The sequence below is a fragment of the Primulina eburnea genome, chromosome 4 (genome assembly GCF_022965805.1).
Source record: "Primulina eburnea isolate SZY01 chromosome 4, ASM2296580v1, whole genome shotgun sequence".
NCBI classification, from domain to species: Eukaryota; Viridiplantae; Streptophyta; class Magnoliopsida; order Lamiales; family Gesneriaceae; genus Primulina; species Primulina eburnea.
Window position 1 is genome coordinate 39,287,186 of NC_133104.1, and position 20,811 is coordinate 39,307,996.

The 20,811-nt window shown below is 33.3% G+C and overlaps 2 protein-coding genes across 5 annotated transcripts; both read right to left on the minus strand.

Annotated features, from left to right (window-relative positions):
* Positions 1-1,223: 1,223 nt before the first annotated feature.
* LOC140828812 (uncharacterized) lies at positions 1,224-6,666 on the minus strand. 2 transcript variants are annotated; one of them, XM_073191639.1, is made up of 9 exons: positions 6,134-6,666; positions 5,434-5,634; positions 5,221-5,343; positions 4,867-4,907; positions 4,354-4,414; positions 2,218-4,245; positions 1,976-2,131; positions 1,712-1,821; positions 1,224-1,639 (listed from the first exon to the last, which is right to left on the minus strand). In XM_073191639.1, exons 1-9 carry the CDS (start codon positions 6,209-6,211, stop codon positions 1,372-1,374), a joined length of 3,066 nt encoding a protein of 1,021 aa, XP_073047740.1. In that variant the 5' UTR covers positions 6,212-6,666; the 3' UTR covers positions 1,224-1,371. The 2 variants fall into 2 exon arrangements, with proteins under 2 accessions (XP_073047740.1, XP_073047739.1); XM_073191638.1 differs by having other exon boundaries at positions 4,354-4,462.
* Positions 6,667-14,540: 7,874 nt separating this feature from the next.
* LOC140828813 (DEAD-box ATP-dependent RNA helicase 8-like) lies at positions 14,541-20,003 on the minus strand. 3 transcript variants are annotated; one of them, XM_073191642.1, is made up of 10 exons: positions 19,628-20,003; positions 19,163-19,223; positions 17,976-18,210; positions 16,427-16,665; positions 15,977-16,228; positions 15,713-15,893; positions 15,479-15,567; positions 15,295-15,368; positions 15,041-15,137; positions 14,541-14,839 (listed from the first exon to the last, which is right to left on the minus strand). In XM_073191642.1, the coding sequence occupies exons 1-9, from the start codon at positions 19,879-19,881 to the stop codon at positions 15,059-15,061; spliced, it is 1,464 nt and encodes a 487-aa protein (XP_073047743.1). In that variant the 5' UTR covers positions 19,882-20,003; the 3' UTR covers positions 14,541-14,839; positions 15,041-15,058. The 3 variants fall into 3 exon arrangements, with proteins under 3 accessions (XP_073047743.1, XP_073047741.1, XP_073047742.1); XM_073191640.1 differs by having other exon boundaries at positions 14,541-14,926; XM_073191641.1 differs by having other exon boundaries at positions 14,541-14,926; positions 15,037-15,137.
* Positions 20,004-20,811: the final 808 nt, after the last annotated feature.

Below are 20,811 nucleotides of genomic sequence, written 5' to 3' on the forward strand. Positions count from 1 at the left end.
TAAGTCAGTAAGCAGTTCAAAGAAAACACAGAGAACAAGAGAACTTTTATCAAAATGAGAGCATATCTTGAATTGTCCGGAAACTCCGGATTTATAGATTTTTAAGAGCGTCTAATGAGCTTCGGCTTCTGCAATCATAATCAATATTTTGGACCTCAATATTGCTAAACCCAATTGATTTTATTAACCCAACAAATAATTAGTCTTATACCTATCACACATAATACAAATAAGTAAGGAGAAAGAAGATCTCCCTGTCTTAAGAAAAATAGACCTATTTTAAACTTAATTAAGTTTAACTCATATTCGATTTTAAATTCATTCATTGATCAAATATATTTTTTTAAAATTTTCTGTTAAATTTTTACGACATACGAATTTTCTCCAGGATTTTTTCCCCTAGGAGTTCTCTTCTATATCTCAAAAGAAATCATTGTCCACCCCTTCCAAGATTTTTAATTTTAATATAATTTAATTAGATTCCACTATACTTTTTTTCTGTAACGTTTCATTTGATTCAGTCGATACTATTTTTGGTTTAAATATTAGTAGATTCCAACAGTACCTAAACTACTGTTGCCGACATATTCAATATCATCCATGCAATTTATATATTATATAGCCAAAAAAAATTGTATATTTTTAAATTTCACTTTCTTGACATTTTGACCTTCATTTATATGACTTTTAGGGCAAAAACACCACCTAATTCTACAACAAAGACTAGAAAAAAAGTAACTAGTGAAAAAAAAAATTCCTATATAATTATTTTTTATTTAACATTTTTTTATGGATAAAAAAATGTTAAATATATTGAAGGTGCCATTTTTATTATGCATAATTACTGCAAATAAAGCTCACATTATTATATTCTTGTTATTCTAAAACATGGAAGACAAATAATAATTAAAAAAAAAAACAACTTAGTCCCTGTCGCCCACAGTTACCTCCACATACTTGGTCAAATTTGTCTTCCATTCTTGGTTTTGGACGTTTTAGGCAACACTTAGCTCGGGTTGACAAAATAAATTTCAAAAGTCTTTTAAAAAAATCCATCCCACTATCTCATAAACCATTCAGATACAACAGATTGTGGATGTGGAGTCATGATTTCACTCATGCAAGAAACTTTTTTTTCTTTGTTTGCATTAAGCATACACATCTGATAAATGTTTAGCAAATAGTTGCAATATTAAACTTTTACACAAATGTACATTCTATGATCACAAATAACCTTCAATATTTCCTTTGGTTTTTTGTACCATATTCAATGAAAACCAAGATATATCATAACATCAATATTCTGTAAAATCAAGAAACCAATTACATTCATTTACAAAATTATTATTCTGAAATTACCACTCGCGATATCTAAATTCGTATTCCGGTTAAGTCACTTATATACACCGAGTCCGTAGCCGTTTGTGAGTTCTTCCTGGCGTTCTTGAGGTTGCGTAATTTCATTATTAGCTGTTGCCTTTCGCCCTCCACCTCTGCAAACTTGAGGCTTATTTCTGAATATCTGCCCTGCATTTCCTTCAGTTCTTCTTCCATTTCTATGTTCTTCTCTTTCAGCAATGCCACTTCTTTTATTGTTTCACCGTCTCCACCATTAGTTGCAGCATCTTTTAGCACCTCACTGCCATAGAAAATGCATCAAGGCTTAGCTGAAATATCAAATAGCTAGAGTTACTTTAAGCTAGTATCATACCCTTTTATCGATGGCGTTGTAGAATCCTTTATTGTTGAGGTTTTGATCGTGGAATATAAGTGTTCATCACAACTTCTTGATTCATGGTTCGAATTAAAATTTGGAACCACCTGCATCTCAAGAGGAATCATTATTCGATTTCAAACTCTGGAACAGTTGTTTGTGATTGTGTTTAATGTGTTCAAAAACTTACAAACCACACAAATGGAAATTTATGGTGTTATTTGATCACTGATCAGGACAATCAAGTGCTAATTTACAAACCTTTCTGACTTTATTTTCAGATAGATGACCTCTGCTTCTGTTGAGCACTTCTAGTGTTGCTTCGAACTCCTCGATTTTGCTATGAAGTTCTTTTTCCGTCTTCGAAAACAAGTTACTCGATGTTTGTAGAGCGTTTTCCTTTGACAAGATCTGACCCTGTACATCATGGAAGCAAAATCAGTATCTCAACTTCTACAGCACAATATAAAATTTGGGTGTGTTTCAACAATATGCAGATTGACCTCAAGCAACTGTATTCTCTCCTTAAGATTTGTGACCTCTTTGTTTCCCCGATGAGGAGGCGTTGATTTTCCAGTTGATCCATGACTAGAGCTATCCTTTATCTTCCTCTCCATGCTATGGAATGCATCTTCTTTTTTCTTCATATCACTTTTTAATTGTGATACTTGCTTCCTCAAGTTGTCTCTCTCCGACTCATCCTCTGATAAAGAATGTTTCAATTCTTTGTACTGTGATTGAATAGTGTGGAGCTGGGACTGCAAATTCTCGATTAATACTTCTTTTTCCTCCAAAATATGTTTCTTTTTATTTAATTTCTTCTGCCACTCTTCAGCTTCGTTCTTTAGCAATGTGACTGAGCTTTCCAGTTTAGATTGTTCGCTATTACCTTTTTGCATAAGCAATGCCATTTCTTCACTTGATTTTCTCGTTTGTCCCAATTCATCTTTTAAGGTTAGAATTTCGTCTGAAAGAACCCTCTGAGTTTCTTTATCTCGTGTTTTCTGTTTTTCCAGCTGACCAATCTGATTTAAATTTAATACCATTTGCCTGGAAAGCTGAGCCAATCTATCCTCGTAACAACCTTTTACCAATTTGTGTTCCTCCGAAGCATTTTGGATAATTTCTTCCAGGCGGGTTTTCTGCATGCGGAGCTCGTTTGCTTCTGCCAGTGCTTTGGTGGCAAGTTTCTCATTGGCGTCAAATGTTGAGGCCATCTGTGCAGAAAGCCTTTTAAATTCCCCTTGAAGCCGTTCCGCCGAACTTGCATTTTGACATCTTGTCTTTCTCAATGTTTCCTCAGCTATTATTGCTCTTTTCTCCTGCTCGATTTTGGTCCGTGTGAGAGCTTCAAGATCAGCTTCGAAACCTTGTGCCTGATTTTCAAGTTCTTCCTCTAAGCTCTTTACATGGGCTTCGAGTTCACTTATTGTAACCAAAGAATCTGCAAATTCTTTTGATCGGCTTTTCAGTTCATTTTCCAGAATTTCTACCTGGCACTCGAGGTCACGAACAATTTCAAACGAAGATGTACATTCATACTGAATTTTCAGCTGTTCTTGAAGCTGGCTCTGCTCTAGCTTGTGCGAAATCTCGTGATTCTCCTGTTTCATAATCTCATAATCGAGGGCAAGCTGCTCCATTTGCATCTCTAGTTCATCTTTATCTCTCATGTATATCTCAATCTCACTACGCAGGTCGATCATCTGCTGTTCAAGAAGATATGATTCCTTTGCACCGCTGTGCTCCTTAACGAGCTCTTCAAGTGCTTTCTGTTCTTCATCATTTGTTTCACACTTGGAGTTCACTTCGCTCAACTTTTTATCCGTGTCAATTAATGCCAATGATATGTCACCAAGATTCGACATTTCCTTACTTTTCTGATCTAACATCTCCTCCAGATCCTGAACAGCAAGAATTAATTCAGAATTAGATTCTTGCGTCTTTTGAAGTTGGATTCGAAGGTTTGAATTTAGTTCTTTCACATGATTTAATTCTTGTCTGAGTTCTTCGACGAGCGCCTGAGAATCTCCTTCAAAATGTCTATAAATTTTATTTTTCGATTCATCAGAATGTCTCAGGGACTCTTTAAGTTTTTCACATTCTTCCTTCAAGGTATCTTTTTCCTCTTTCAAGCAAGCAATCTCCTTTGAAAGATCCTGCCCCCGTTTACTCTCTTTCACAATTTGTTTACGAAGAGTCTGCAGTTCTAATTCAGACATCTCCAACTTCCTAGATAAAGCAGTAACCTCGGATTTGGGATTCTCGATCAAAATATCTGATGCCACTTCAGAAGGCTGCCGTGAAAATCTTGCTCTAGGAGTGCTTGAAGAGTCATCCGTACTAGCTTCAAGAGAAGCATTTCCAAGCCATTCCCATTGTGATTTCTGATTCTGCTCATATATTTCCATTGGAGTATCAGATTTTGACCCACTGTCAGAACACGACATTGTTAAATCAGATTCACTAGATGCTCGACGATTCATGTTCAAATCAGACACTTTACCGACGGCCACATTAAATTGCATGTCCTATTTATAAGAAAAAACACCAAGGGGAAAATGTCATCGGTATGTTTTAAAACATTGTTGCCAGAAAGGTAAACAGGTTGAAGAACAAGAACCTGTTGGCGACATTACCTCGACAGCATCTCTCTTGATTGTTCCATCGTTATTCCCATTGCCAAAATGAGTCCTAAAGCTGTAAATTTTGGGATTCGATTTTGAATTCTCGATTTCTTCAACATCTCTAAAGAGAAGGAATCAACGGAGTAAATAATGAAGTTATAGATTAAGAGCTATTGATATAAATTTTTGATACACACAGCAGTAAATTTTATACAAAAACGCTTAGTTTAAAACAGCTTTTTATTAATCATGACTTTTAATATGATTTTTACAAAAAAAAAACCAGAAGCAGTTTTATATTTATGTATGGTAGTTAAAGAACACTGTTGTTTTATTTTCTTGACGAGAAATCAAAGCGGAAGCAGTAAACAATAAAATTTGATTTCATCCTTTTAAAAAATGTTTAAGCATTGAAAAAGCTGAACCACAAATCAATATAAATCTAAAAGAGCTTTTTTTTAGCTCAACACTTCAACTTCTTTATCCAAACAGACTCAAAGACTTAATTAAGGTACTGATCAGCACCTTTGATCAGTCGACGACTCCTGTATCCTCTGAATTGATACCTGTTCAGACACATTGATTCAAATGAAGATAAAATAACGATAACAAAAATGTAATCGGTCAATCATCTTCAAAGCTGCATAGACATTAGAATTCCAATGAAACTCTCTGTTACAGATTTGTGTGTGCAGGTGGGAAACAGGATAGATGACAGAACCAAGATTTTCATTAGGATGCAGAAGATGTTTCTACACGCAATACCGAATTAAAAGATAAACAAATAGCGAGGATATTACACTTGTAAATGTAAATGAACCACACAAGAAAAGTGTCTGTTTAATTTTTATCTGAAGATGGGGCAGTTGACGGACTTACGTGCAAAACTGCTTCTGTTTGTGATTTCTCGAGAGGAAGAGACACCAGGGAGACTTTAGTTGCTTCAGCATAACTCGAAAAATCAAAGGACGCTTCTCCAAAAACTCCACCTTTAGATGCCCCCTAAAATGCACCATTAAGGAAATTTAACATACACAAATCACTTGGGAGCAAAGTAAAGTATAAATTCCATTACCGGATAGCATTTCTTACCGTCCCCACAACAAAGTAGTATATCCTCTCAAGAACCTTCCCTGATTTAGAATCCCGATTAAACTTCACAGTTTCATACAAGGGATTCTCCCAAAAGCAGCTTCCATCTCGAACCACCGCCTTGTCTGATTTTATGGAAGGCTTTCCAGTATCAGCAGGAACAAGAGAAATCATCCATGTCTCCCCTCCAGCTTTGGTCAACTAAAATTTTAAATGGTGGATCAGATGACAATTGTAAACACAAATTTGCAGAGAAATATATACATATTTTTATGATTTTCAAGAAGACAAATCAAATGTGAAACAGGATGACAACAATCTTAAACTACTTTCTACTTTTTTTCCCATTTGTTTTCCCCCTCCTTTCTTTATCAAATTACACAATCTTAGTAGATTGACATAATTAAACATAACCCTCCTCCAAAAAAATATTACTTTAAATTTATTGTAAAAGAAGATTGAACAAGAGCAAATACAATCTCACAGATTTGGATTCAAAAAAATTCGGATCACATTCATCAGTGTCTATCTTTTCAGTGACTCCCAGTTCACATTGATGTGACCAGAAATACAAAAAATTTCACAGACAGTAAAGTAAAAGAAATCCTATCTTGAAATCAATCCATTTCTTCGCCAAACCAAGTAGAGAAAAAAAAATTTCACCAACAAAATATACAAGAAAATAAAACAATCAACATACCTGAGCTGCATGAAACTGCAACTTGAAAACAACTCTGACTTTGTTCTTGTCGCTCCTCCATAGCGCCGACTTGAACATCTCTCCGGCTCCCGCCGGAGCTCAGCTCATAAACTCACCGGAGCTCCGGCGTCCACCCCCAGAAAACACCATGCAACTTATAAAATCCACTATCCCCCCAAATTCCCGAGTGCCCCCTCCAAATTTCAAGATAAAAATGTCTAAAACAATGATACAGGGAAGAATTCAACCGAGCCCAGTAGTTGACTCATTAAATCAAGGCCGAGTTATTCAAAACAATGAAAACCCAGTAATCAAATACGAGAGTGAAATGATAAAGTTAGCTCCAATTGATCCAAAGATAGTTTCTTTTCCCTTTTCTTTCTGCTCTTTTAAGCAGCCTGTGCTCTGACTACAACTCTAAATGCCTGCACCTCTCACTCTCTCCCTCCGTATATCTCCTCTTTACGTAACTAATGTATCTATACACAAGCAGCACACCGACGATTCCACAAATTTTTGTATATGCCCGTCAAATCCCGGTTTTTAAATCTCAATTTTTTCTAGAGATATTATACTAAAAACCATATTTTTATAAATAAATATTTAATTTTTGGTTTGATGTACAAATAACGACTTACAAAAATTAATTAATTAATTAAATTAAATATGCCATTTAAGAGGGGTGGTCTGAATTTATGTAGCTGGTATGTGTGAAATGACATAATTGCCTAGTATTTGAAATTTTCCCCTTGGCCTATTCTTATTTATTACCACACAAAAATTAAGTACATGATGTTTTTTTTTAAGACTATAACGTTAGCATAGGATTCCATACGCCAAAAGTGGAAAAATTAATTTATATCAAGATTTTGCGTAAGGCTGAGGTCTTGTATCTAAATAACTACTTTTTTTATCACAAAAAATATGTGTCTGAAGTCTGTGTACACATATATATATATTTAGGATTAATGTTAATTATGCCGATGACATATTTATATGACATCAATATCTCAAATTTAAGACGAAATCTCAAATTTGAAACTCAAAAATAATGTTTATTATGCCGAAACTCGAAATTATGAATTTTGAAGAATCCGAGGTGACATGAAAGTTAAAAAAAGGTTAACTAAAGATGTAACAACATTTTCGCATATAATATAACGTGGAACCGTTGAAAAAGAAGTGGAAACAAAATTATTTGATTCCAGCCAATAATTAGTGGAATTCTACTGATGGAGGCTTGTAATATATAGAAATTTTGACAAAAATAACGAAATTAATTAATTAATTCCGGCAAACTTGAGCCTCTCATATCACATTTTCTCATTTCAAATCTTGTCCCATTATCTTTTACAGCTAACACTAATTTTCTTGGCATAGGATATCAAATACATAAAATTTGATTAAATTAGAAAATAAATAATAATAAAAAAAGATTAGATTAGATTTTATAATAAAAGTGAACATATAAATTTAGGTGTCTTTGTCCTAACGGAACGAATACATAACAGAATCAGGAATACCTAACGGTTGGTGTAGGTTGTGTCAGTGTGTGTCGGTGCATATTCCTAATTTAATAAAAACAAAATGCTGTTTATTAAATATAATAAAGAGAACTAATTAAATGGTTATTTACTTATGTAATCTGTTCATTCCTATTGATTATCAAACCTTGGACTCTAAATTCGAAGCACTTAAATTAAATTCTAACAACATGTTCCAATGTTTGACTTTCCTTTCTCCTGTATTATTGCATCAATTGTACGTGCTAAAACTATGCAAGAATAATATTATATTGATAATATGGTACTTTTGATATATAATATATATATATTTATGGTATCGTAGTGTGTCAGGCTATTAGACTAATGAGTACAAAAAGATATGTGTCTATCCGTTGATATTGTCTCGTGTTCTTTAAAGATCGGTTTTACTATTTTTCTGCTTTCGATCATGTCTCCTGCAGAGATAGTTTCACCTGTTAAGTTCTGACGTTACTCTTTTTATACCTAACCTAGACAACCAAATCAAGAGACGGGACGTCAGTAGTTTGACGCACGAAAACTTCTCAAGAAAATCGGATTGAGTCTGGTTCATCGGATTGAGTTGGGTTAGTCTGGGTTCAGATTCATGTTCGGGTTGGTTCGAGCTCGGGTTCGGGTTAAATAACTTTCTGATAGTGTCGTGTATCAACCCGGCCCGAACCCACCCCGACCCTTGACATCCTATGCCTCCACCCGTGTATATACATACATTGGTTTTAATGAAAATTTTTTAACCTTAGTTTCAACGTCCAAGTAACATAAAAAGAGTTAGGAGGAAAAAGTTTGTTGGTGGAGAAAGGAAGATAAAATATTTTGTTGGTGGAGAAAGGAAGATAAAATATAGACAAAAGGCGATATATATATATATATATATATATATATATATATATATATATATATATATATATATATATATATATATATATATATGCATATATTATCTTAGCTTGCAAGAGGATCATATGTTGTCAGGGGCTTTTAGACTTGCCCATTCTACTAAATTTATTCCTACCATTTTTAAATTCAAAACCTTACTTTAATTAAAGTTTTGCGTTAAAATAATGCATTTTTCCCATCAAACACAAAACTATTATTCAATCCATTGCTTCAATTTCAATAAATATTTTCTTTAATAAAATATGTACCTCGATATTAAACTCTCTTTATATATATATATATATATATATATATATATATATATTAATTTCATGTTTAATTTATTTAAATAATAGACTCGTGCTACACATCAACCGTATAAAAAAATATGAGTACCGATGAAATAACAATCACTTATTGGATATGATGGAACGTAGAAAAATTATACATACAATAAGTGAATGTAACATCATCGGTACTCACATAAGCGTACACGATAGATATACATAATTTATTTTATATATATACCACAAGCCTCCTTGATCAGTAGATTAACAAAAAGGCGTATTGCATTGAGAAAAAAAGGCCACAAATATTAATCTTTTTGGAGGAGAGGGACCAAAAATTTGTCACACTAAATCACCCAAAAAACAAGTGGTCGCACCACCATAGTTGCCTAATGTGCACACAATAAATACAAATAGTTCACCACTGTCGGGACATTAAATTCATGATATATTATGTCTAAAAAATATTAATTCGTATGATGTCGATGAATTTTAAATTAAAAATACAAAAATAAATATTGCTACTCAAATAATCTCATAAAAATTCGATGTTATTTCAATCTGCGAGACAATGTTTCGTCCTGCTTCCCTCTTTCTGAGCCCATATAATTAATTTTAAATCGAATTGGGATTAATTTGTTTCGAAAATAAAATAATAGGGTTGATTTCATTCTACATGTAGGGGCACTACCCACATGATAGAATCAAATGCCAAATTTAGCCACACATACACGAGATCCACTAATTTTTTAAAATCACATATGTGTGTGAATCTTGTACATCCAAATCATGTGGAGGCAGTGCCCTCTTAGGTAGCATCGACTTAACCATTGTTTTTTTTTTAATTTAAAAAAATTCATTATGATGAACGTGGGAATATAAATATGTTTGAAAGTTAATAATGGTTCCCTTTAAATCCAAGGACATTATATCATTAATAGTTTTCCATTGCAACTCTCCCAATTCTTTAATGAAAATCATGAAAAATCTCATGAAATTGCAATCCTAATTATAGGTGTTGTCTATGTTGTCGTACAAACTAATTAAGATACATATTATCGGCATATGTTAATTATAGTGACACGAAAATTTCATAGTGAAAAATATGTATGATGTACGTATAATTTATTTTGTCAGGTACAATAATTATTTATATTGGAAGAACGATCAAACTGTGGTGCTTGAGCTTTTATACGATTTAAAAAATTTGAGTTATATTATTACCACCAACTATAGTTTTTGATAAATTGACAAATGCTCGGTTCTACAATTGATATCAGAGTCAAGGTCACGAGTTCGATTCTCATTAATTGCAAGTAGCACAATATTTGGAAAAAAGATTGTTGGGTGCAATAATTGTCTTTGCTGGAAGAACGATTGAACCATTATGTTTTAGTTGTTTTACGATTTAAAAGATTTGAATTATACTGTTATTGTGACGACCTAACCCACTTGTAATATTGTCCCATTTGGACTGGGGCCTCACGAGTTTAAAATGTGTCACAACGTACGGTGTCCACACACACTGGCTCTGATACCAAATAGGATGTGAATGCCTTTAGGCGATATCCCATATCGCCAAATCACGAGAGAGATATTGAGTATTTAAATGAACGTGTAGCAACCCCTTATGATGCGTTTTAAACCTGTGAGGCTTCGAGCCAAAGTGGGTAATACCACAAGTAGGCTGGAATGTTATATTTGACATCAGAGTGACTCCGCATGAGTTTGGGATGGTGAGACAAACCACAACAAGGACACTGAATCCCAAAAGATGGGGTGGAGATACTTAAGCGAAAGCTCACGTCGTCAAACCACAGGAGAAATTCTGTGCATTTAAATGAGCGTGTAGCAACCGCTTGTGACGCGTTTTAAAGTTGTGAGACCCCGATTCAAAAAACAATGTCACAGGTGGGCTGGACCGTTACATTTGGTATCAGAGCCAGTGTGTGTGGATGCCGCAGTTGTGATGTCTTTTAAAGCCGTGAGGCCCCAGATCAAAGCAGACAATATCACAAGTGAGTTGAACCTTTACATTTGGTATCGCAGCCAGTGTGTATGGACGCCGCATGTTGTGACGCATTTTAAACCCGTAAGGTCCCGAGTCAAAGCGGACAATATCACAAGTGAGCTGGACTGTTATATTTGGTATCAAAGTCAGTGTGTGTGTGGACGCCGTACGTTGTGACATGTTTTAAAGCCGCGAGTTTCCATGTCAAAGCAGACAATAACATAAGTAAAATGGGTCATTACAGTTATCACCAGTTATAATTTTTTTATAAAACGATAAACGTGAAATACTACGCGTATACATTTATAATATTATAATCAAATTGTATCACATCAAATATGACAATAAAGATAACGTGATTGGTGGGTAGAAAGAACAGACAAAAAGTTGAGATTTCATAATGAGAATCGTTCCATCAAAAGAAAGCAATAATTACAAGGTTGTTGGTCTCACTAAATCAAATTTACCAAGCACTAATTAATCAGTCAAATCATAACTCACGTAAAAATAGAAAATAATAATCGTAATGTAATATTTTTTTTACAGAAAAAGTAAGAATTAAACCCAGCAACTGACAATTAATCTTTTCTATCAGCGGATCATGACACAAACTATGTTAATGTTTCATAAAAAAAAATTTATAGAATAAATTAGCTTTTTTTCCAAATGAAATTTCAATGTGTGGTGATGATTATCTTTCAAAGTCATTTCTTGATAGTAAAAGTTGCTGAAATTATAAATTAAGTTTGCCAAATTAATTGTACTAACCGATGTAATCGAACACCTATTTTCATTAAAAACATCGAAAGGGGTGATAATAATAATTCTTATTTTCTAGTTAAAGAGTTAATTTTGAGGTGAGGAACTGAACATGATATTAGTCAAGTCATAACCTAATCTTAAATTTGAAATGCACTCTAAAATCTGACAATCAATTTTCAACCATTTCGCCAATAAAAAAGGAAACTGTCAAGCAAGTTTTAAGCCAAATATACAAAGTTTTCGAAGAGGAAAATGGACAAATTGTATTTGCTCATGTATATTTTGCTTCGTTGTGATTTTAGTCATCTATGTTACCAAATTAACTAAACTTTCTGAAAGAAAAGATAGCGAACTAAAACTGAAATTACATAGACGATCAAAAATCGCAAAGATATATATATATATATATATATATATATATATATATATATATAACATAAAAAATATAAATTTCCTAAGAAAAAACTCATATTTGTTAAAGGGTTTTAGGAGCAACAACTTATACTATTTTGGAAAAATTTACAAATAAAATTTGAATATTGTTTAAAAATTGAAAGTTACTTGTATATAAGATCACTTTGTATTTTTTTAGGTGACATGATAAGATGTCATACCCCAAATACACACAAGTTATCAGCTTGTCAAGTGTTATTTATATTCATAAAATAATAAAGAGAAAAGGATAAAGAAGAGGAATAATGGAAAGAAAGAAAGAAAGAAAAGAAAGGTACATAAAATCCCAAAGGCTTGGTTGGCTAAAATGAAAGGGTCCCAAACATGTGAAGGTTGCAATCATTAGACGATGTGGTCGTGAGGGAGACAACATAAAGTGCCCAATCGGACAATTTTTGGTCCATCATGCCAACTAATGCACTTTCTGCCTCAGAATTTCCTAAAATTTTAATGATGCTCATTTGTACACATGTTTAATCAAAGGATTACATCCAATTTTTAGGCTCTATTTCGATTGGGGAATCTGATTTCGAATTATGAATTTGAAAAAGCATAGATTTCAAATGACTAATTCGAGTAAGAATTTGAAATCCATCGTTGTTATTAAGAATTAACTAAGAGAACTACAGCCAAACAATTTTCTTAGAAATAAAACATGCAACCTGAGCAGGCATGTTTGCAAGATTTGAAATCATTCCAACTGCCACCGTCCAAATGCAACCTCATGTCGACAAATGGATCAAAATAAGTTCGAATTGGACTCATTCGATTTTTTAGAATCTTTACTAGATAAAAAGAATATAAACAAGTTATTTGAGAATAGTTTTGTGTTGGCTGATCAAATGTAAATGTGAAAAACATCATTGCTAATTTGAAATTATTTTTTTTTATAAAAAAAATGCATTGGTTGAGAATTTTGATATTAAGATGGAAGGCTTCTAAAGAAACAATTTTTGAGCTTTCCCATCTGAACATAACCTTGTTCGAATAATTGCTATTCAGATTTCTCCGTTAGAGGCCCAATAATTGAGGAAGGTCCAGTGAGTAGTGGTCGGCCCAGCGTCGCGAAGCCCAATTTAGACTATTCAAGCCCAACATTATCCTTACTGCTTCTCTGCGGCGTCTCTCCTCTCTTCCTTCTCTCAAGGTTCTATTTTTAAAATCATAAATCCTTCTAATAGAACTAGGCGGTCTCACAAATTTTTACCTGTTAGACGGATAAATCATAATGATATTCACAATAAAAATTAATACTCTTAATATAAATAATAATTTTTTATGGATGATCCAAATAAGAGATTCATCTTACAAAATACGACCCGTGACACAGTCTCACACAAATTTTACCCTAAAGGAAATAAAAGAGATAAAACCTAGAAATGGAAACAAAATATCATGAAGGTTTTGGCAGAGATAAAATCCCCCTGGAGGTGAATGTTACGTTTTCCATTTTTTTTTAAATCTCCTTCCTATTTGGAAGAAGCTGGATTTTAAATCATGGATTTATAATTTTATTTTAGTTTTTGACGGAAAAGTTAAAATATTAAGAATTTGATTTGACAGTTAAAAGTAATATCATTCAATATAAAAAAAAATTCTATAACACATTTTTGTTTAAAATATCTTGTTTATTAACAACATTTATGCAAATATTCATATATTGTGAGATGAAACAAATGGAATAAAATATTTTTAAAAAACAAGAAAAAATCATAGTATTATTCAATATTTTTTTAAGAATTAGAAAAAATTAAAGTTTGGCATGAAGCTTGACCAAAGTTTCATAAATAAGACTTTTACTATTAAAAATAAGGTTTTTACTAACTTATATAAATTTTGAAATATTAAATATTTTATTGATTTTTTACGTAACTCTCTCCAAGTAATAAAATGCGAACTTATTGTAAATGATTTTAAGATTATCATATTTTATTAAATTTGAAAACAATTTAAAATTTATGAAATAGACATACAAAATTAATATTAATAATATTTTCTATTTTCTCCATAGTTCAAATCCCCAAAGAATTCAAATAAAATCTCTACCAATTTTGTTTTGAAATCATACACTTAAAAATGATGATTCTAATTTCAAATCCCACCAAATCCAATTTTTTTTCATCATACTACCAAAACACAATTTTAGTATTAATTTCAAGGAACCTTAAAATTTCACAGAGATTCTTCCTTTACCCAACCATGTTCACTTTGTGATTTGATACATGTATGTCAACATTCAATATCAACGCATATGCTTATTCTGCTAGTATGTTGTGATTCTAGTCATTCTTAAATTGTTAATTATTTCGAGATTATTGAATCCATGGCATCGAACTCCAACTTCGTTCGATCATAGCAGAATCAAATTTAGTTTGGAAGTTCGACAGAGTTCTTACACACCCAATGGTTGCCCAAAGATTTATGAATGAAATAGTTTTATAGTAGAAAGAGGAAAAAACATGAAACCTACTCAATCTTAGAATCCGTCCCCATAATCATAATCCATTCAAGATTATTCCAACTGTTAGTTACAAGCTGAATAACGATACAATTAAGGACTACGTCAGAAAAACCTACTCAAACTTTTGCTGATAAGGAAAACACATTATAGCAAGAGAATACAAGTAAAGTCGTAAGTAACAACAGCTCGCAACGAACACATGAGATGCAGTGATGGAGAGAACCCCAGATTTTTGGTTAATCGTGCTTTCAAAAAATAAAGCGGTGTCCCAATTACCCAAGTCATTCAGATATCCAAGCCTCCAAGCAGCAACTGAACCGTCAGCTGGTTTCCATCTTGACTGAGTTGCACAAAAACATAATCAAGAACATGGAAACCCCTCAATCTTTATTTGGTATCCTAAGAACATACATGAAAAATTAGATAAGAGAGACAGAAGTCTTGATAGAACCACATTGACAGACTAGGAAACAGTACGTACACATCTTTATGGCAAATGCTTGAGGAACTCACCACGATATGGTTTAGGTATCACTGACAGTAAACAGCTTGATCAATAAAAGGGGGAATTTGTTTTATTTCTGTACCAAGATCCTGCTCAATCCTGTACCTGAAAACAAAGGGGAAGCCAAGCAGAAAAGAAAAAGAAAAAGGAGAATGGTACAAAAATTTAGTCTTACTATCAATGCGGTGAACTTGTTTCGAGTGCAAAGCAAAACAGAGAAATCAAGCAAAAGCTGTTTTAGGGAGAAAGATAAGACACATACAATTTGAAGCGGTCTTCATAAGTGATCAAATTGACAGCCAATCCGAGATGCCCAAATCTCCCCGAGCGACCCACCTAAACAAGTAAACATACCAACATTAATTCATTATATCAAGTTCGGTTTTTGATCAAGTCCCAATTTTTTTCTTTGATGAGTTGTTTCTTCAAAAGTTAATTCCACATACCCTGTGAAGATAAGTTTCTGAATTCTTAGGGAAATCAAAATTGATGACAACGTTGACAGCTTGTATATCTATTCCTCTCGTAAACAAATCTGTATAATACACGAAAGCAAATCTTGGTACTGCCAAACATTGTGTTTAAGCACACACATATACTATTGTCGTTCCATTACATTTATGTAACTCACATTGAACTATAGAATTTCATCAAGGCAGATAGAAAAATCAGTAGTATACCAGTGCAAACAAGATTCCTGCAAGCACCATTTCGGAAGTCATGAAATACCCTGTTACGATGATCTTGCAGCATCTTAGCATGAATATAGAAGCAAGAATAACCCAACTCAGTGATTTTCTTCGCTAGCAACTCCACTCGATTCACAGAATTGCAAAAGATTATTGACTGGTTAATTTGCAGCTGTAAAGAGTAAAAGTATTACACATTTCCCATAAAGAAGAAGAAGGCTGCCATAATCAAGACTTGAGAAGTTATAATCAAACCTTAGAGAAAAGTGTATTCAGGCAATGAACTTTCTGTCTTTCTTCTACGAAAGCATAATACTGGGTAATACCTTTGAGTGTGAGTTCGTCCATTAAATTAATGACATAAGGTTTATGCAAATATCTGTCTTTAAAATCTTTCACGGTCACCGGGAATGTTGCTGAATACATCAAAATTTGCCGATTCCGAGGAAGAAAATTTATCAGCCGCTCTATGGAAGGTTGAAATTCAGGAGACAAAAGCTTATCCGCCTGAAACATTGAATCCAAATGATATTTAAAGCTAGCATATTTTAAACACCAGAATAAGCAAAAGAGATAGTCGCAATAATATTTGAAACTCTGGTTTGAGAGATACATTGAGAATGATACAGAAGCACCAGAAGTCTACACTAGAGAAATACTAATATTAAATAGCCAAAATGGGGGAAAGAGTAAGAAGACACGAACCTCATCCATAACAAGCATTAAACAATCCTTCAGAATGCATATCCCTTTATTGCTGAGATCAACTATCCTTCCAGGAGTTCCAACCAGTAAATGGACAGGTTTATACAACCTCATGATATCATCCTTCAGACTGGTTCCTCCTGTGGTCACCATCACTTGAATTTCCAAGTGCTTTCCCAGTTCCTTACAGACTTGAGATGTCTGAAGTGCTAATTCTCTAGTTGGTACTAATAGAACAGCTGCATTCATCAGCAAAAACACACAATTAGATGCTTAGAATAAGGACATGACAGAGCAGTTAACTGCATCAGAGTTAATTGATGAATTTTCACAAAGTAATCGATGATCAACATTCACAGGTCAAAAAACATAAGACATGGATAGAGCAAAGAAAATGATATCCTTCAAGTGATACGATGTTTCAATAACATTAGTGAATAAACAGTAAAACCTCGACACCTTAATTTAAGGTGGCTTTGATAATTAACCTCTTAAGAACTACAAAAAACTAATATGGGGACATAAGATCTAAAACTTTCCTATATTTGAAGAAATCTGGAAAATCACTCCTTTTCTGGATAATGGAAATCACTTCTTCCATATAACTTGAAAATGAATTCATCTCAAAGATTAATTTAACCAGCAAATTCAATTCAACTGTGCCCATGACAACTACAAATACTACCAAATATAATTTCATGGAAAAATGGAACAGATAAAAAGATAATCAAATTACTCTGTGAAAGATAAATCAAAAACAACTTGTAAGCGTCAATCACAGCATAACCACTTGGGAAAAACTAAAAACTTGTGCATAGAAATAGTTTTCAGGGAACGATATGTGGAGGTGACAACATTTTCTACTTCATTAAATATCAGGTACTACATCAGCACACATTAAAATCATTCTTGATATAAAAAAGATATAGTTTCTGGGTCAATAATTTGACACAAAATCAAATTAGTCAAATAACAAAATTCATCGGATCTTACTATTGACCTTTTTAGTAGATTCAGATTGATCATCATTAAATCAAAATTTGACTTAGGTTCATAACTTTCGAATTGATATTGAATCCGGTAAGGAGTGAGCAGCAAGTCTTGACCTGTCAACAACTCATGTTATCTATATTTTGACTCGAATTCTGTATTCCTCCCTAGGAATAATAAAAAATTCAATTTATAATAGACTAAACAAGTTCACAGCAAGTTTCATACAATATACTAGTTTATGAGAGAATTGCAATATTTCCTCAAACCATACTGGATTGAAAAGGCAGACTTAATGCTCGTTTCCTCAAAGATTCACTAGTTTTGAGGAATTTTAATGAAGCGACGAAATTTCTCACACAAATCACAGCAGCAAACACTTTCAAAGGTTAAAACGAGAGATTGACCATACTTTATTCATACACAGGTTAAAAAGAGAGATTGACAATATTTATTTTCATACAACTTTTTGAACGGCTACCGATATGAACACCACAAAGAAATTTTTTGTACAACTGGATAAATAGTTCTTTCGACCAAATAACAGGTGCATGGATACCTTGAATGACATTGTTATCCGGATCAATTTTTTCTAATACGGGAATGCAGAATGCAGCAGTTTTCCCAGTACCATTTTTAGCACGGGCAAGAATGTCGCTACCAGTAAGAGCAATAGGGATACTCTCTTCCTGGATGGGAGAAGGCCTCTCGAACCCTTTCTCGTATATTCCCATCAACAGTTCACGTTTCAGAAAGTAATCCTCAAACTCATTTCCTTTGGTTGCAGTTACATCCTGTATGGAAGAAAGCATATTGGGTAATGCAACAAAAACGCAAGCCAGAGAAACCAGCTTTTTTCGTTGGATGATTTAATTCAGAAAAAAATATTCATATTAAGAGGGGAAAAAAGGAGGATGATCTCATTTTAACCTGCCACATGGGCATTTATATTCCGCGTGTCCAATACAATGCATGTATATATATCTACGTGCCATTATATGTGCATGCGCCTTGTATATGAGGCATGTGTGTGTGTTTCCATTCTACTACAATGGAAGCTTAACAGAAAGAGTGACGAAGGAATTATCGTGTGGCAATCAGTTGGAGCAAAATGGTGCCTCAGGGCCATGTCGAAAATGAGTAAAGTCAAAGGTAACATGAACTTCCATCATTCCCAAGATCACTGAACCACCACCCTATTGCAGATGAGAAATAGAAGTGGCAAATCTTATTACTAGTGCAGTTATACGCAAGCAATCAACTGTTAGTGATATCAGATGACAATTCTGGTGGCCTAAGCACATATAGAGAGAAAAAGCAGGAAATTGAAAAAAGAGAGAGTTTACATACCAGCCTTGATCATGAATGCCCAAGATTTCTATATTGATGGAAATTTATCATAACCAAATATGTGATTCGATCCCTCTTCGTTTTTTTATGTCACAAATTCTTAACTTGGAAACAGTAAAATCACTAAATTATTATTTCCCTGTCTAGAATAAATGTCTGCTAGTCGTACTAACGAGGGATAACAAAAGTTTCACTTCCTTGCTATATTACATTCTAATAGCAGTCGAAACTTCGGATACGACACTGAAAACCCCTTCTTTTGGCTGCCAAGTACTCCACCAGATGAAGTACTCGACCAACTTATCTCGGTTAGCAAGACAAAAAACATAAGGCTATCAAAAGAACGTAAGCAACCACTCCCAACCATAACTAGTAACGTTCACCTTACAGGCTTACCTCAGTCTTATACCGGGTATCAGGTGGCGGAATCATCAATTGAGCCTTCCAATCTCGTGAACTAAATGGCACGACCAAAGTATAGAAGAGTAAGTCTCCGAGTAAATTCGAGAACAAAAAAATGGTAGAAACAAATATTCTCGATCTCTTCGATTTTAAGAGAAGTGCAAACTTGTCTTTTCGGTAGTAGAAGTGAAGCTCGTTAGGTAAGAAAAGTAAAAACAATAATAACTAAAAGCAAATTACGTGAATTTAAAGATCCCGTTCTTCGCAAAAGCATTATTACATAAAACATCAGGGAGAAAAGCTACAACTTTTGACATCAATATCCATGAAGTTGACAAAAAACCAAAACAGTGAAAAAACAGGCCAACGTTGCATGAAACACAAACATTAACGGAAAATAGATTTAAAAAAAACTGAAAAAATTTCCTTCTAATAGACAATGAAATTGAAGAAACGTACGTGGAACCGATGGCTTCACCCTGAACATTTTTTTCGATTTCATTAGAAGAATCGGGAACAGTCGAGACACCATGGTTTCGCCTCATCCACTGCTGCGGCTGCTGATTCTGTCCCGTTCGTTGAGGGTATGGTGGTTGCAGCTGCGAGTAATGCGGGTTCCTGTTCTGAAAAACAGGGTTCGGGTTTAAGGCTCCGCCACCGCGGCCATTGCCGATCCCAGGTGGATACCATCCTCGCATGTTATTGTGATTCATCAGAAATTACACCGATTAACCGACTCTAAAATCTAATCAATTACAAGAAACGAAAAGAACTCACCCCAAAATTTAAAATCGGTTTCCTTTGGAAGAAGATGAATGAATGAACTATCAAGTGAGAAATGCGAGTAAAATATAGAATTACAGACGGTTTTTCTCTAAAATATTATATTAGAAAAGAGCAACCCCTTATATTTTCCTTTTTTTTTTGAAAAAAGAAAAAGAACTAGATATATGTTATTATTTTAATAAATAAAAAATTAAACTCTGTCTAACAAATTATATCACTAATAATTTAATTTTTAAGGTAAAAAAAACATTAACTCATTGGCAAAAACTTGTATGAAAAGATCTCACGGGTCGTATTAGTGAGACGAATATATTATTTGGGTCATTAATGAAAAAATATTACTTTTTATGCTAAGAGTATTACTTTTTATTGTGAATATCGGTAGGATTAACCCGTCTCACATATTAAGATCCGTGAGACGGTCTCCAATGAAACGCACTCTAACCCATTCTATATTTTGATAGTGGATATAAATAACTTAGTAAATTTGAAAATTTATAAAGAGTTTAATATTAATTATGGATCTTATCTAAATTTAAACTACGTGAACAATGGAAATTATGGATGTTTTATTCAAATATTACATTTAAACTCATTCATAATGTACTGTAATCTATATTATTAAAGTAAAATCTATGTAATATTTTAGTAATCAAGGCCACTTTATAAATAAAGATTATAAATATAACATTCTCTAATGTAACAGACCGGCAAGACAACTTTCTCCCTTTCATTTTATATTCAAAATAACATACATTTATTAATTCTCAATTCTCATACATAAATACAATTTGTTCCAAAATTTTAAGGTAATTTCCAAGAAAATTTCTCTTTGCAATTAATTTTTTTTTTTTCAT

Bases quoted from the DNA above. Each gene is read 5' to 3' on its own strand.
- LOC140828812 (XM_073191638.1), bottom strand. From the start codon at position 6,211: ATGTTCAAGTCGGCGCTATGGAGGAGCGACAAGAACAAAGTCAGAGTT. The intron at 5,344-5,433 runs GTAAGAAATGCT...GGTGCATTTTAG, and splicing joins ACTACTTTGTTGTGGGGACG to GGGGCATCTAAAGGTGGAGT. The intron at 4,246-4,353 runs GTAATGTCGCCA...TCTTATAAATAG, and splicing joins TCAAGAGAGATGCTGTCGAG to GACATGCAATTTAATGTGGC.
- LOC140828813 (XM_073191642.1), bottom strand. From the start codon at position 19,881: ATGAATCACAATAACATGCGAGGATGGTATCCACCTGGGATCGGCAAT. The intron at 16,229-16,426 runs GTTCGTGTCTTC...TCAATGTTTCAG, and splicing joins TAATGCTTGTTATGGATGAG to GCGGATAAGCTTTTGTCTCC. The intron at 15,369-15,478 runs GTATGTGGAATT...TTACTTGTTTAG, and splicing joins CAGAAACTTATCTTCACAGG to GTGGGTCGCTCGGGGAGATT.